Below are 17,867 nucleotides of genomic sequence, written 5' to 3' on the forward strand. Positions count from 1 at the left end.
CAGAATCGAACGAAGAAATGTCAGCAGAGTAAGGACTGAATAAAGTTCTTGTGATAGGTACTGACAGGTTTTTCACGAGTGGATAGGCTTCGAAATTTTGAACAAATACAGCTCGTCCAATGCTTTACTGTCTAAAATATCCCACCTGCAATTAACAAATAAAAAACTGGCTAGCGTTTCTAAGTCCTCAGTTGTGCTTATTAATGAAAAATTAAACTCAAAAGACCTTATAGTAGATTTGCTGAATGCGTTCCGAAACTTATGCCATAGGAATGACTGTCAACTTTGAAGATATGGAAGCGATGAAGTTAAGTTGATTTGCGTATCTTCATTACTGACGTTTTATGGGATAACATTACGCGATAATTCCTCACTTACCCAAATAGTATTCTTTGCACAAAAGACATTACATACACATACGTGTGAGACTGACGAGCATACATCTTACAGGCATCTCTTTAAGCAGCACAATATCACGTTACATTCTTTGACTTACGAAAACTTTTATCGAGTTTGAGGGTTACATTGATATTTACAATTACGACCCTCGAAAGAAAAGTGATCAGCACTATACTATAATTAATCTAACTTCGACACAGAATAGGTTGAAATATGCAGCTATAAAACACTTTGACAGTCTACCCACGGCAAAAACATCTGACAGATTGAAAAGTATTTTCAGAAGTACATTGAGGACGTATCTCCTTAAAAACTCTTTATACTACATAGAAATTTTTTACAAGAAATAAGTAGTCTTTTTTGCAGCACAAAACCTGTAACCAGACAACACGCAGCCACTTAAATGCCTTTTTTCTTCATTGTTATATTCGTTGTGAATGCAATCGATGGAACAAGTAACTAATTAATTCCAACAACAATTTCAATTTAGTTTATTATGCACTATAGTCACAACACATTTAAAATATGTAAATGGTTTTGCATGTCACTGGGCATCTTCAGATCATAAGAAGAAACAAGATATTGTAGTTCCTGCGTTGTTAAGTAGGATGGTGCAATCTTCTTTCGGACATGCATGCGTTGCAAAAGGAACAGGCACTGCGACGACTACAGCCGTTGTGAAATAAAGGAAATGTAGTCGCAGTTGCGAATACGAACAAGAGAGTTACAAGGCGTTTTCCATAACATGCAGTACCACGGAGACCTGCCCACCCTAAAAGAAATTGAAAAAGGCCGTTACTTGCTGTTGAATTATGTCAACAACACACTTGTCAAAGAGGCACTAATACGTAAGTAGAGTCCAGAAACTGAAAATATCCTTTAGCACTCTGTTACCAATATCAACGTGTAGCACCGACTTCACGAACTGTTCGTCTCGGAAGGCCCAGCGATACCGACCGACAGCTGTGTCATCCTCAGGCGACAGGCGTCACTGGTTGCGAATTTGGGGAGACCTCTGGTCAGCACACTTATTTTTCCGACCGTTGTCAGTTTTCGTTACCGGAGCCGTAACTTCTCCGCCAAGTATCTGGGACCGCTAGCACCGACTTTCATGACTACCACAAAAGAATTAAGTAAAGTTAATTTCGTCTGTAGTTTTGACTTTTATTCTCAACAAACTTTTTAAAGAGTTAAAGAGGCATAAGTAAGGACCTGATCTCGAAATATTGAATATGATATTCACTGTGGAAAGTGGCATTTGGTATTGAGACTTACATTTTTGGATGATGTTTAACTAAAAAATGTAATACACAATGAAATACGGTAAAAGAATTTGTTACAAACAGTAAATACGTTTTTAAATTTTGAAGAATATAGGAAGCAGGTTGCACTCAGACCATGTGAGGACAGTTGAGGAGCTACTTGATTGAGAAGTAGCGGTACTGGTCACAAAAACTAACAACGGTCAGGAGTGCGATGTGCTGACCACATGCCTCTCCGTATCTGCATCCAGTGACACCTAAGGGCTGAGGATGACACGGCGGTCGGACGGTACCGTTGGCCCTTCAAGGCCTGTTCGGACGGTGTATGTTTTTGTTGTTGTTTCTGGGCATAAAGTACACCCTCTACCCTTTTGTCATTGCTAGAGTTAAACTGCACGAGTGTGAGAAGGCGCACAGGACTGCTGGAAACTCGCACATCTGTCGCCAGTACCGCACACTGGCTGCCGGTTTCTCACTGTTTTGCTCATGTATTGGCAGACTGTGGCGACTGGCACACACACAACTCTTCACTGTAATGTCAACCCGTAACGAGCGGTCTGTAGCAACCAGCGTGCTGTTTCAAGGAGATGACAGCTACACAAGGTGATTCTTACTAATTTGAAACAGCCCTGAAGCAACCCAGATGGGCCGGCCGGAGAGGCCGAGCGGTTCTAGGTGCTACAGTCTGGAACCGCGAGACTGCTACGGTCGCAGGCTCGAATCCTGCCTCGGGAATGGATGTGTGTGAAGTCCTTACTTTAGTTAGGTTTAAGTAATTCCAAGTTCTAGGGGACTGATGACCTCAGAAGTTAGGTCCCATAGTGCTCAGAGCCATTTGAATCAACTCAGATTAGGCCGAGACAAATAATTTAATATGAGACACACTGGGGTGAAAATCTCAGGAAATACCACAAAAGTAGGTGACAGTTGTTGATCATATGAGATTACCAGATGACGTTCCTTGTCACACGTGCAGCGGTTGGACTTGTCGGTCCCACTCTTGCCGTTAGAGTGTAGTGTTACAGGTCACTACGCTGGGCTACTCAGATTCCATTCTTCTGCTATGCGATGTGATATGGTAGTGCTAGCGATACTGGAGCGTACAAGACTGCTATGAAACGGTTTACATTTAACAAGCTTGCAGACATGCATCTGTGTTATGCTCCTGCTAATTCCAATCCGCTTGCATCACTACGTATTTCGGAGAAAGTTTCCCATAGCGTCTTTATCTTCTCTCGTATCGTTTTCTTCAGTGAATGGCGAATGCGTGGAACAGGGACCTTGCAAGTAAGTGAACACTAGAGGCAAAAAATATACTGTAGGAAGGTAACACAGGGCCGAAAATTCTGTCTTCTGAAACCATGGTTAGTTATCAGACAAGATCTAACGTATGTGAATGTAGGCTTTCCCGGTGTATACTGCTGATGAAATCTTCTCGGGCTTCCATCCGGGTAGTTGCGTCGAAAATTCGCGACGTTTCGATGAGTGTCATTCTCATCATCTTCTGGCCAATGACACTCATCGAAACGTCGCGGATTTTCGACGCAGCTACTCGGATGGAAGCCCGAGAAGATTTCATCAGCAAGATCGAGCATATGAAATGATTTATACGTCGGTACTATGTGCGAACACTACCGTTTCACATCGGACAAAGCAAGAACGAAAACAGAGTAGCCTATCGTGGCGATTTGTAGCACTCTGCCATACCGGTGAGGGTACGATGGACAAGCCTAACCGCTGACGTGCGGCGAGATGCGTCATATGGTGACGTTACATGTTCAACATCTGTCGTCCACTTTTAGGTACCGGGTAATCAAAAAGTCAGTATAAATTTGAAAACTGAATAAATCACGGAATAATATAGATAGAGAGGTACAAAATGACACACATACTTGGAATGACATGTGGTTTTATTAGAACCAAAAAAATACGAAAGTTCAAAAATTGTACGACAGATGGCGCTTCATCTGATCAGAATAGCAATAATTAGCATAAGAAAGTAAGACAAAGCAAAGATGATGTTCGTTACAGGAAATGCTCAACATGTCCATCATCATTGCTCAACAATAGCTGTAGTCGAGGAATAATGTTGTGAACAGCACTGTAAAGCATGTCCAGAGCTATGGTGAGGCATTGGCGTAGGATGTTGTCTTTCAGAATCGCTATAGATGTCGGTCGATCACGATACACTTGAGACTTCAGGTAACCCCAAAGCCAATAATAGCGCGGACTGAGGTCTGGGTACCTGGGAGGCCAAGCATGACGAAAGTGGCGGCTGAGCACACAATCATCACCAAACGACGCGCGCAAGAGATCTTTCACGCGTCTAGCAATATGGGGTAGTTCTAATAAAACCCCATGTCATTCCAAGCAGTGTGTCAATTTTTATCTCTCTATCTACATTATTGCGTGGTTTATTAAGTTTTCAAATTTATACTGACTTTTGATCACCCGGTACTGCCAGACATTTGTGTCCCCACGTCTCTTATATGGAATTACTTCTCTCAGCGTCAACTACGTCACTTCAAGGCCTTCTAAACGTGAATAGGAGTCACCCTGCGTTCTACAGTGAACGTATATGGGAAACGTCGGGGCAAAACATTTTCTCGACATGAAGGTTAAGCAAAAACTGCTCAAGTGTGTGAAGGCCGCACTGGAGCGCTGGCATCTCCAACAACTATCGCCAATATCGCGCACTGACCGCCGGTTTCTCACTGCTTCGCTGATACATCCGCAGACTGCTGCAGAGTTAAGCGGACTGCCATTAGAGCTTTGCCGTCGCTGATCCGCCGTGTTTTCGCGGTACCGGCGGCGCGCGCGCCCTGCCGACTACCTGCCGGGCTGGGCGCTATCGGAAACCGCTCGCGGCGGTGGGTGGGGTCGGCACTGGGCGAACCCTTTGAGGTGCCGCCACAGAGAGACCGCAGCCGCCACTGCTGCCTGGTTCCCACCAGCTGTTCTGCACCACGCGGGGCTCACCACCGAGCAGACGCATCATCTCACCACCGCACGGCAGCTGTCATTTCCCCCTCATCGATTACATATTTGAGCCGTGAAATTACATTTATAAGTTAATTTATCAGCTTCTGTCACTTTTATTTGCGATTACATTTGAACACGTAATCACATTCCTCATATACGTTAGCATCAGCTTATTGATCATAAACATACCTTAACAGCATAACACACATCGTCGTCGTAATAATAACATCATAAAAACTCAGCCTAATCTCAAAAACGTCGTAGCTTTCTGCAATAATTTCAAAACCTAAAAAAATTCTCTGCTCATTTCAATATTGTCATCTACCTCAAACGTACTTTAAAATCATGATCCCATACCAAATACATCATTCAAAGCTCTCATAGTATCACAATGGTTCCGAAAAATTATGAACAGTTCACAAACTACAGACAAAATACAATTTCATAAGTGTGAAGTTATCCAACTGTGTAATTGCGTAAACATGTGTCACTGATTTTGGCATAAAGCGTTTCGGCAGCATGCTGCCGTCATCAGTTGCCTTAAAATTACGTGTACATGAATATTTAATTACAGATTCCGCCCAGGACGAGTACCGATGTGGGGGAAAGGTCAGAGCAGGATGCTCTTCACGGAGAACATCGTCACAGTCGCAACATGTCAGGGGGGTCGGTCAATTGGAGCGACCGTATCCGCAAATACCGCGATCCAGAACTTTTCCTTCGGCCTTAACTGTTATTCGAGGCCTTCGATACACACCACTGATAGTGGCCAGCTGGCCGTGTTTGCGGTTTTTGACTCGAATCGCTTCCTGGACTGTTTACGCACAGTGAAGACTCGACTACTAGCTAGCTTTCACTTCGTGCATCCATCATCATCGACCATTGGTCTCTGGATCGCTGCCAGTACGAATGATTATGAACTATAAACTTGTGTTCTGTTTTCGCCGAGAGGCATGCGCCGAATATCTCCTCTAAGAGTCGCCATGTGCATTTTCACTGGTGCTTCAGTAGATATTGGCAATTTAGTTTTTGTAATGTGTATCTGGGGTGAGCCCAGATAATAACTGCTCGTCACGTCTTTCATGCGACCCACTTTGTCAACATCCACTGAACTGACGAAAGTCACGGGATAGCGATATGTACAGAGACAGCGATGGTACCGCGTGCACAAGATACAAAAGACCAGTACACTGGCGGAGTTCTTATTTGTTCTCAGGTGATTCACGTGAAAAGCTTTCCGACGTGAGTTTGGCCGTAAAACGGGAATTAAATGACTGAATGAGGAATGGTAGTTGGAATTTTACCCACGGGGCACTCAATTTCAGCGATTGTTAGGGAATGCAACATTCCGAGACCCACAGTGTCAAGAAAGTGCCGAAAAAAAACCAATTTCAGACATTACCTTTCACCACAGACAATGCAGTGGCCGACGGCCTTCACTTAAAGACCGAGAGCAGCGGCGTTTGCTAAAAGAGAAGCACCACAGAAATCAATGTGTGACTGACGAACCTATCCTTTAGAACAATGCGGCGAAATTAGAAGTTTATGGGCAATGGCAGGAATCGACCGACGCGAGTACCTTTGCTAATAGCACGACACCCTTTGCAGCGCCTCTCTTGAGCTTGTTACTGCATCGGTTGAACTCTAGACGACTGGAAAACCGTGGCCTGCTCAGCTAAGTCCACATTTCAGTTGATGAGAGCTGATGGTAGGGCTACAGTGTAGCGCAAACCCCTACGAAGCCACAGACACAATGTGCACTGTGCAAGCTAGTGATGGTTTTGTAATGGTGTGGGCTGAGTTTAAATGGAATGGACTGGACTGGATCCTCTGGTACAACGGAACCGCTAATTGATTGGAAGTGGATATTTTCGGCTTACTCGTTTAAAGCCATTCATGGACTTCATGTTCCCAAACAGCGATGGAATGTTTATGGAAGACGATGTGCCATGTCACCGGTCCACAATTGTTCGCGATTGGTTTGAAAATTATTTTGGATAGTTCGAGTGAATGATCTGGCCACGCATATCTGCCGAAGTGAATCCCATCAAACATTTATGGGGTATAATCGAGAGCTGAGTTCATGCACATAATACTGCATCGGCAACATTTTCGCGACTGTGGATGGCTATAAAGGCAGCATCATTTATTATTACTGCGAGGTACTTCCCAAGACTTGTTGAGTCCATGCCACATCGAGCCGAGGACAAGAACGTCCATTACAATCTACATCTACATCTACATGGATACTCTGCAAATCACCTTCAGGTCCCTGGCAGAGGTTTCATCGAACCACCTTCACAATTCTCTATTGTTCCAATCTCGTATAGCGCGCGGAAAGAATGAACACCTATATCTTTCCGTACGAGCTCTGATTTCCCTTATTTTAACTTGGTGATCGTTCCTTCCTATGTGGGTCGGTGTCAACAAAATATTTTCACATTCGGAGGAGAAAGGTGATGATAGGAATTTCGTCAGAAGATTCCGTCGCAACGAAAAACTTCTTTCTTTTAATGATGTCCGGCCCGAATCCTGTATCATTTTTGTGACACTCTCTCCCATATTTCGCCATAATACAAAGCGTGCTACCTTTCTTTGAACTTTTTCGATGAACTCCGTCAGTCCTATCTGGTAAGGATCCAACACCGCGCACCAGTGTTCTAAAAGAGGACGGACAAGCGTAGTGTAGGCAGTCTTCTTAGTATGTCTGTTACATATTCTAAGTGTCCTGCCAATAAAACGCATAGTTGGCTTTCTCCACAACATTTTCCATGTGTTCCTTCCAATGTAAGTTGTTCGTAATTGTAATACCTAGTTATTTAGTTGAATTTACGGCTTTTAGACTAGACTGATTTATCGTGTAACCGAAGTTAAACGTGTTCCTTTTAGCTCTCATGTGGATGACCTCACACTTTTAGTTATTTAGGGAACTATCCCATGAGCTGTTAACTCAGCGTAAAGCATCGGTTTGTTTCTCATTACAAACAGAATTAATTTTAATTCGTAATTTTGTGTGCCCATTCCAAAGACTGCTCCAAAATTAGTGTAGCCCGATATTCGTTTTATCGAGATATGTTAACAGGGACAGTAAGACTCTAAGAATAAACTGCAATCCAGCAGAAACTCAGCAGCGCTGTATGCTTGGCGGTACCGGCGGGCCCAGAACAGTGCTAAGTCTTGGCTGGAGTGCTGGTTATTCTTCGTGTTGTACTGTCACTGTTAACACATATCGATTAAACGAATATCGCTCTAGAATAATCTGGGAATTCCGCTTTAAAGGCGTTTACTTTGCAGTAGGGAACAAACCAAACACATTACGTCGACACTGGGCGTGGCATGAAAGACGTAATGGGCAGTATTTGTTTGGAATGACTGCAGCGTCTGACGATTCGTAGGAAAAACACCCTATATAAACCCTACTCGGCGTTGTTAGAACGCCTTTTATGGTTTATGGTCAGTGACAGTGAGGCGGACCGGTAGTCGATGGCGTGGTCGATGTCGTGATCGATGGCGAAGAATATACGGAAGGTGCCTCTCCCAAGAGTCGTCAGGGGCATTTTCTCTGCTCTTTCGACACATGTATAGCGATTTCGTTTTTGCGATGTGTATCTCTAGTCATCCCAAGCAGACACTTTTCTTCAACTGTTTCGTGCGACGGTAAGCGTAGATTTATTTCCATTTACGAACAAAATGATTTTTCAAATCAGAGTTTTACGTTCCTATAATAGAGCGGCCCAAAATCAGTCTAGTACGATATTCGTTTTGTCGCTGCGTGTTAACGGGGACATTAAAACACGAAGGCCAGCAAGCACTCCAGCAGCAACGGCGCCGCCCTGGCCCGTGCTCACCGCTACCGCCATGCAGAAGCGCTCATCAGTCGCTGGCGTTAAGCTCTCCATGGAAGACGTGACAAGCAATACTGCTCTGGTCGAATACAGCAATATATCGCAGAAATACGCAATACAAATATCCGCTGAAATTTCAGAGGAACTGCGGCTGACGAGACTATTTCACTTTGATATTACTAAATTAACAAAGTACCTGTAATATTAATGAAACAATCATTCCGCAATGGAGATTCTTTTTGAAAAACTTTACATTATTAGTTTCTAGCCTACCAGTAAGCAAGACCTTTTATTGTGCCATAAGTAAAAAATTTATAATAAAAAATAACAATTTATAACAAGCCCACTCGTGGTCCTATATACGTAACATGTAAAGAACAACTGCGATAAACTGGCGTGGGTGGCCAGTGTCCGTAATTTGGGTGACTATTACTGATTTAGCATATTTATTATTTAAGTGATAGGTGTTTATATGAAACTTCCTGGCATATTAAAACTGTGTGCCGGACCGAGACCGCCTTTCACGGTCGAGTTCGAGTCTCGGTCCGGCACACAGTTTTAATCTTCCAGGAAGTTTCATATCAGCGCACACTCCGCTGCAGAGAGAAAATCTCATTCTGGAAACATCCCCCAGGCTGTGGCTAAGCCCTGTCTCAGCAATATACTTTCTTTCAGGAGTGCTAGTTCTACAAGGTTCGCAGGAGAGCTTCTGTGAAGTTTGGTAGGTAGGAGACGAGGTAATAGCGGAAGTACAGCTGTGAGGGCGGGGCGTGAGTTGTGCTTGGGTAGCTCAGATGGTAGAGCACTTGCCCCCAGCTTCCTGTAAAGAATGTGTGTTATTGCCGGAAGTTGCAGAGGGGAATGTTCGCGCGCAATGATGCCTTTATTAAGTGTATCTGTTGAAAATACGTGAGTGAAATATGTGTGTGTACAGAATGTGGGTAAAGAATGGTATCATTTTTCTGTATTATTTTGATGAGACAAGGAGAGGATGAAGTCCTTTGCCGGTACGTAGGGGAATCTACTCCACTTCGATAGCATCAAGGTTATTGACGAGGTCAGTATACCCAACGGACTTGTTGTGCAGAGGTTTAGATTTTAATTCCGGATGTAGGTGAATACCACCCCCAGGGCACGAACTGCATACCTCCAGGATGATCCCCACAGCACAGACGAATGTAAGCGACCTCAGCAATGGTAACTATAGACCCTCATGGACTTGGTGGTGATTTGTGACATTCTATTTAGAATATGTAGTAGTAGCAGATAGGGCAATAATCAGAATTTCAACATCTGAAAGTTGGTGAGCACCACAATTAGAACAGTATCTGACTACCCATTTGTCGTCTGTTATTTCTAGCACGTCCTCATTTTGTATTTTATACCCTTCGAGGACAAGTTAATAAGTAAAGTGTATTTTTTCTCCTTCATAGGTAGACAACGTGACACAGCTGCAATATGGCCTAAACTCGATGTTGTTCTTGGGTGTTGGCTTCGTTGGTTCATTGTTCTATTCGTGGCTAGTGTAGAGATACTTGTCGGGTATCTCCTCCCCCCCCCCCCCCCGGCCCCCACTTCGAAACGAACATCAATGTCGAGGCAGGTATGTGAATGATCCACGACGATCGTCGGGCCACAATAGGTGACATTGCCATGACATGCATATTCGCCACGGTTTAGCATTTGCAACTGTTCTTCAGTCTCTTAGCTACCGCGAAGTTCAGTACCACTTCAACTAGCAACACAGACAATGACTTACCTACGGAAATTCCAAAATCACATCTAACGTTTCCTGTTAGTAATAGTCGATAAAATACAGTGTAAGTGTCAATTTGCTCCTACGGCAAAACAGTTCAAAAGTGAAACTTCTGTAGAGGAGTTCATGATGACAGTGCTTTTTCGTAAGAGAAGTCTACTGCTGATTCATTACACTCCTAAAAAGTTGATATTGACAGTGTGAGGTACAGCGAAATATGACGCCAAAAATAAAAAAAAGGACGAGAATTCAGCTAAGAAATGTGTGATTTCGCTTGACAGGTGGAAGCATATACAATATACCTCCGGCGGCTGCCACTTTCGCCTGTTCAAAAATGCAGCCACCCAGGGCAATGGAGAGACGCGTAGCCCATGCAGCTAGCACCCGAAACGCAGATGTTGGAGCCATTTCGCAAGCATACACAGGGTAGCCTGTCGGATGCTCACGCCTCACTTAAGAATGGACACCTTGGAAACAGTGTGGCAGACAAGGAGAAGCGTGCTAAAAACTATGGACCCCTCCAATCACTGGAGCGGAGAGTCAAGAATGCACCCGCGGGGACGTGTGAATTCTTCCTGCTCGCGGCAACCGCTTTTACCTGTCTTAGAAGGCAAGAACGTGTTGACGGTTCCAACATCTAACAGACACTGGAAAGCATCATACACAAAACGCCAACTATTCACAGAGGGAGGTGTGTGAAGCTAGAGAACTGCGATACATGTCAGCGTGCTTAAAGTGACGGATTCTGGGCAGGAAGGACTTTAATACAGTTCACGAACGCCAGAAGATTCAACACGAGACTATTCAGGCCCCTCACAGAGAGAGAACCATTACAAAGGAATGTTATGTGGCTGCTAGGAAACATCCACCCGGCACTGGTAGGCGTGGTCATGAAACAGTGATCAGTCATATGGCGGCATTGCCAATTTAGTCCGGCAATGCATAACGTTGAGAGGAGAATCGTTGGGCTGGAGATGGAGGAAAAAGGAGAGAGAGTGGGTCGGTGAGACTGCACGGAAGTGAGAGGACATGGAGGCTTTTCGACCAAGCATCCACCTTCCGACACCGGGAATGCGCTGCTTCGGCTACGGGAACACGCGGCAACTGGTCAACGTGGAGACCGCTCGGGGACCCGCTGTGCAGGCGCGGCACACCTAGTAGAGCTGCCGAATCGTGTCACACAGCTACGAGGCGACACGCCTTCCAGATTCAGCACCTGCCACCGTCATCACCACACACACACACACACACAAATAAAATAAAATAGTTCAAATAGCTCTAAGCAATGTGGGACTTAACATCTGAGGTCATCAGTCCCCTAGACTTAGAACTACTTAAACCTAACTAACCTAAGGACATCACACGCATCCATGCCCGACGCAGGATTTGAACCTGCGACCGTAACAGCAGATCGGTTCCGAACTGAAGCGCCTAGAACCGCTCGGCCACAGCGGCCGGCCATCACCACACAGACGAATATGAAAAATACAAATGAAAATAGGCAATTCCAGAGATTTTACTAATCTCATACAGATATGATTTTATGCACATAGACTAATGTAGTGAATGAGAATTTGTACCAATTCCAGGAATCGTAACCGGGTTTCCTGGGATAGCCACTGAGTCAACTTGGCACAGCTGCTCACTCAACTGCAAGGATTACCATGGCACGCTTCTCCTCGATCCAAATTTTCACTGCCACTCCAGTCTATCTTATATTTGCCCTTAAACACGATCGGAATTGACGAGGCTCCCCATGTTCCTGTAATAGCAGCTCAGCATCGAACAAAAAGGGAGACCCAGTCCGTAACCAAAGTGCAGGTACTTACAGTAACGAAATAACACAAATTCAGAGACTTTTCTGGTCTCATAGAGTTACGATTTTATGTACATAGACTGAAGCAGCGACTGAAAATTTGTACCAAGACCAGGAATCGAACCCGGGTCTCCTGATTTTTAGGCAGATGGCTTAGTCATCAAGGTGCCTTGACACAGTGGGTCCCTCAGCTGCATGGATTACCCTGGCACGCCTCCCTCCTCGATCCAAATTCTCCATGCCGTCCCATTGTAATCTACACATTAGTAGAATCACCAAGAATCTCCATGTTCCGTAACAGCGCCTCAGCATTGAACGTAAAATATGAAAAATCGTGAGATGATTCGTTTCCCCCTCATTTCCCTTAATAACTGACTCGTGTCCATGCCCAGTCAGGTCAGCTCTGAGCTTTCAATTTTTTTGTTCTGTTTTGCGTATAAAAGTTATTGAAATAAATGCAGTCATTTCATTTTGTATTTATATAAACAGTCTGCTCCATTCGCTAATCCCTCCCTTATGTCATAGGTTTTGATTTTTGATTTAACTTCATTACTGATGTCGAAAAAAATGTTCAAATGTGTGTGAAATCTTATGGGACTTAACTGCTAAAGTCATCAGTCCCTAAGCTTACACACTACTTAACCTAAATTATCCTACGGACAAACACACACCCATGCCCGAAGGAGGACTCGAACCTCCGCCGGGACCAGCCGCACAGTCCATGACTGCAGCGCCCTAGACCACTCGGCTAATCCCGCGCGGCTACTGATGTCGCTTAAGTATTGGCATCCTGTGTAATATCAAAGTTTAGTGAAGGATTCAGAACATTTTGGCCCTCAACGTTGGCCGATTTCATTAGTCACCATGTCAGATAGGAGGATTCTCAGTTCACAACAACAACTCAAAATTTTGAATTCTATCTGTTGGCGCACGTATCGTTCAGTACTCACATAAGACAAAGCGGTTTCCACCTTTAATGTCTGATGCAGGTGATTCTAAGTTTGTTGTGTCGGGTGAAGAGGTTGTGGAATGATGAAGCAGTGAATCTGCATGATTCTTCCACCTCAGAGTCGGGAAGCTTGAACGAGATGCACCAAGTGCATCAAGTGTGAGGGAGATCCGGTACAGATGTGATGGTACTTACGACGTTGTTTTCCCAGTTAAATGTTTAATTTTAAGAAATTTGGTGTCTGAAATGCCCTTGTTTCGTGGTGTAAAGCCGTGAAGTGATGCACTTGATGCTGTGGCACTGCTGCACGCTGAGGGATGTGGTGCTTACCTCGAGGTCGCTGAGCCCGCGGTAGACGACGGCGAGGCTGCAGAGGAAGAAGACGGCGGTGGCCAGGTTGCGCGAGTCGGACAGCTGGGTGACGAGCGGCACGGAGCCCATCTGCCAGTCGTGGCTCAGTGTGGCCGGGCACAGCAGCAGCCAGCAGTTGAACGCCGCCAGGTAGCAGAATGTCAGGAACCTGCGCACCGCCACGATTACTGCCCGCCCACACGTACAAGGAGCTAAGGCTGCATCAAAATCAGTCAACAGAAAAATGTGTACAACTGAATGGGTTATAATTTTGCTCTGATCTGCGCCAACAACCATCGGTGTGACCAGGGTCGTTTCTACTATTAGGCAACACTAGGCGGCCACCGAGAGTGGCAACATTTTAGGGGCGGCAAAGGCGAAAAAATTAATTTTAAATCCAACAGCGAAATAATTCAGCAAATGAAGAAAAAATGAAAAAGAGGAATAATTAAAATTCTGGTCTCTTTTCAAAATTCTTCGGAACAGTTAGTTGATAAGTCTTTTACTTACTTTGACGAAAATAAATATAGTGAAACTTCCTGGCAGATTAAAACTGTGTCCCCGACCGAGACTCGAGCTCGGGACCTTTGCCTTTCGCGGGCAAGTGCTCTACCAGAGAAGAAGTACAGCAGTGAGTACCGGGCGTGAGTCGTGCTTCGGTAGCTCAGATGGTAGAGCACTTGCCCGCGAAAGGCAAAGGTCCCGAGTTCGAGTCTCGGTCGGGCACACAGTTTTAATCTGCCAGGAAGTTTCATATCAGCGCACACTCCGCTGCAGAGTGAAAATCTCATTCTATAAATATAGTGCCTTGCCTGCTTCAAAACTAAAGCAGCCGCTACTGCGTACGGAGTGGGAACAAACGTGACCTTGACTCATCTTTTACGAGCGCTGCAGCGGAGGCACGTGTGCTCGCTTGCGATCACGTTCCCACTTGTTATCATACCTTCCTCAGTCCCTGCTTTTGTTTCTGTTTCTGCAGACCATTTATCGCGTCATTTATATTGAATATTCAGCAAATTCTCCTTAATTCGATTATTTTGGGAAATAGAGGAAAAAAAATAAGGACATTTGTTGTCCTCAGTCCTTTTTAAGAGAAATGAAGACAAAGCATGAAAACTGAGGAGTATCCCAAGAAAATGAGGACGTCAGATCAGCTTCGTTTCACAATTAAAATTATTTACAGGATCTGTTTACAGCCACTTCGGTTGCACAAAATAATTGTCAATTGACCATGGATTTGATTGCACTAGGGCAATTTTCTTCAGAATAAAAAGGTACATGGAATACATGTAATCCCACTACGGTTAAAGATGTCTGAGAAAAGTGCTCTCGCCAAACAAAAATTTCAAAGGAAAACTAAAAACTGAAACTAAATTGTAAAAGTATAACATGATTGTCAACTGGGTCCAGTTGACAATCATGTTATACTTTTTAGTTTTTATTCCGGTGAAATTTCTGTTTGACGAGAGCACTTTTGCTCAGACATCTTCAACCATAGTGTGATTACCTGTATGTCATGTAACTTTTTATTCTGATTAAGTGAAATTAAAATTATAATAGATCTGCATTGTTGTGACGTTTGATCTGTGGAGGGGCGGGACGCCGGCTAACCGATGTTGTAAAAGAGAGGAGTTTTCATTTTTGAATTCTCTTCCAGGAGGGGGAGGGGAGGGGGAACACCTTGCAACGGCCCTGAGGTTTAATATGGAAGAAACCGAGATGCGGAAACAGAAGCACTAACTGATGCGAATAAACAAACGTTAGAAGCGACAACGGTCTTTCGTTTGGTCCCACCGTCTACAATTTCATCAATGGAACGGAACGACTGAGGTCTGTGAAGACAGTCACTACCTTAAACATTTTTTGGAAGGAAAGACATTAGACATTTCTCTCTCGTCGTCAGTCAGTCATTTTGCGCCGAACATCTGACGGGGTAGTGGTATTCCAAATGTGGTCCAGGCTTTCGCTTAGAGTCTAACCCTTATCATCACAGAGCGCAGATCTGTACCGCATATAGCTTGTACTTATTATACTCTGAAGAGAACCAAACTTAACCTTAAAACATTTGGTGTTATATCATTCCTTCAGAAATGTCACTTGTACTCTCAGTTCCACAGCTATTTGTGCTGAAAGACAGAACGTACGTAATTACTAAACTTGTATTGGTACATTGGGATTTCCATTTTCTTCGAAGATGTCCTCTATTAGTCAATTTTGCTGAGCTGACACTACCACAGGACACGTAGCAACTTCGGTTTTAAATATTTACCTTACAGCGTCGCCTGTAGGAGCTGATCTACAGCAACGCCTACAGGTGATGTAGAGACCTTCCTGTCACAACAACTTAATCGGATCCTAAAGACATAACGTGAGAATACACCTAATCTCTCCCATAGTACCTACAACAAGCGGAATCCAAGACGAAAATTCCGTCTCTTGTAGGCTCGCTTTCATCGTAATGGATTCTAGTTATACGAGTGAGCCACGTCGGCTCTTAACGAAGGTCGCAACAAGGGCCAATGACCTCTCTTCGACCTGCGAAGCTCGGGAGGTCAGTAGTGGCATCCTCCGTGATCTACAAAGCTATTTTTCAATCCAGGAAGGTTACCTCCTTTCTGGGCGACAGTTGTGGTTTATGGACAATCTGACTGGACTGCATCTTCTGCCTAAACGTATCTTTCTCCAAGAAGTACTGCAGGAAATAGTGGAGAATACCTCGATAGCAGTCAGGCAATGATAATGACGGGACCGCACCATAGTATGCTGTTGATGTCACAGAATATTTAGACAATGTTTGTCCCTAATATTGATTTTTTACGGGTGAGGGGGTGAAGGACCGTTGCCGCCATGTTTCCCAGTCTCACTCCTATGTATTTCATTTTGTTTGGGGAGATGGAAAGTTTGGTGTACAAGACAGTGGTAGTCGTTGCAGAGGCGCTGGTTGCCCGTTTCACTGAAGTTGCAACAATTGTTCACTAAACATCGGGTTCGTTTTGAGGCTATTAGGCAATGACTGATACGCAGATGTAATTTTTAGCAACATCTATAAAACAATAATTATCTCATGGCGGCTTGAAAACTGTCTGTCAATATGGCTAGCGACATAGCGGGAAACGTAATGAAATGTAACACGTACAGCCATCCTTAGGATGTTATTTATTATATGGTAGCCGTATCATAAATAACATCGTAAGGACGGCTGTAGGTGTGCACGGCCGAAGCTCTCAAACCTCCAATCAGAAGAATGGACATACAAAAGTGGTGCTTCTGTGGCACTTCTATCATATAAAATAGTGTTCCTTTAATCTTCTATACCTAATTACAAGGGATTTCTGGGTTTCGGTAATTTTTAACAATCAACGTAATTATAGAAAGATATTGCTTTCAGTTGGGGGATTTCAACTGTTTTTAACATGTTTCTGAGAATATACATGTGGGGAAATATATATACTATAAATGGTGTTACAAAAAGGTACGGCCAAACTTTCAGGAAACATTCCTCACACACAAATAAAGAAAAGATGTAGTGTGGACATGTGTCTTGAAACGCTTAATTTCCATGTTAGAGATCATTTTAATTTCGTCAGTATGTGCTGTACTTCCTCGATTCACCGCCAGTTGGCCCAATTGAAGGAAGGTAATGTAGGCTTCATTGCTTGTGTTGACATGCGACTCATTGCTCTACAGTACTAGCATCAACCACATCAGTACGTAGCATCAACAGGTTAGTGTTCATCACGAACGTGGTTTTGCAGTCAGTGCAATGTTTACAAATGCGGAGTTGACAGATGTCCATTTGATGTATGGATTAGCACGGGGCAATAGCCGTGGCGCGGTACGTTTGTATCGAGACAGATTTCCAGAACGAAGGTGTCCCGACAGGAAGACGTTCGAAGCAATTGATCGGCGTCTTAGGGAGCACGGAACATTCCAGCCTATGACTCGTGACTGGGGAAGACCTAGAACGACGAGGACACCTGCAATGGACGAGGCAATTCTTCGTGCAGTTGACGATAATCCAAATGTCAGCGTCAGAGAAGTAGCTGCTTTACAAGGTAACGTTGACCACGTCAGTGTATGGGGAGTTCTACGGGAGAACCAGTTGTTTCCGTACCATGTACAGCGTGTGCAGGCACTATCAGCAGCTGATTGGCCTCCAAGGGTACACTTCTGCGAATGGTTCATCCAACAATGTGTCAATCCTCATTTCAGTGCAAATGTTCTCTTTACGGATGAGGCTTCATTCCAACGTGATCAAATAGTAAATTTTCACAAAAAATGGTTCAAATGGCTCTGAGCACTATGGGACTTAACATCTGCGGTCATCAGTCCCCTAGAACTTAGAACTACTTAAACCTAACTAACCTAAGGACATCACACACATCCATGCCCAAGGCAGGATTCGAACCTGCGACCGTAGCAGTCACGCGGTTCCGGACTGCGCGCCTAGAACCGCGAGACCACCGCGGCCGGCTAAATTTTCACAATCAGCATGTGTGAGCTGACG

At 44.3% G+C, this 17,867-nt stretch overlaps 1 protein-coding gene across 1 annotated transcript in view; it reads right to left on the minus strand.

Annotated features, from left to right (window-relative positions):
• The window catches only part of LOC126199544 (protein O-mannosyl-transferase TMTC1-like), a 648,409-nt gene that overhangs the window by 180,546 nt on the left and 449,996 nt on the right, over positions 1-17,867 (minus strand). The window contains exon 9 of the mRNA XM_049936465.1: positions 13,340-13,529. Coding sequence (XP_049792422.1) covers positions 13,340-13,529 — 190 coding nt within the window. The remainder of the gene's footprint in view (positions 1-13,339; positions 13,530-17,867) is intronic.

Source organism: Schistocerca nitens, chromosome 8, assembly GCF_023898315.1.
Source record: "Schistocerca nitens isolate TAMUIC-IGC-003100 chromosome 8, iqSchNite1.1, whole genome shotgun sequence".
Lineage (NCBI taxonomy): Eukaryota > Metazoa > Arthropoda > Insecta > Orthoptera > Acrididae > Schistocerca > Schistocerca nitens.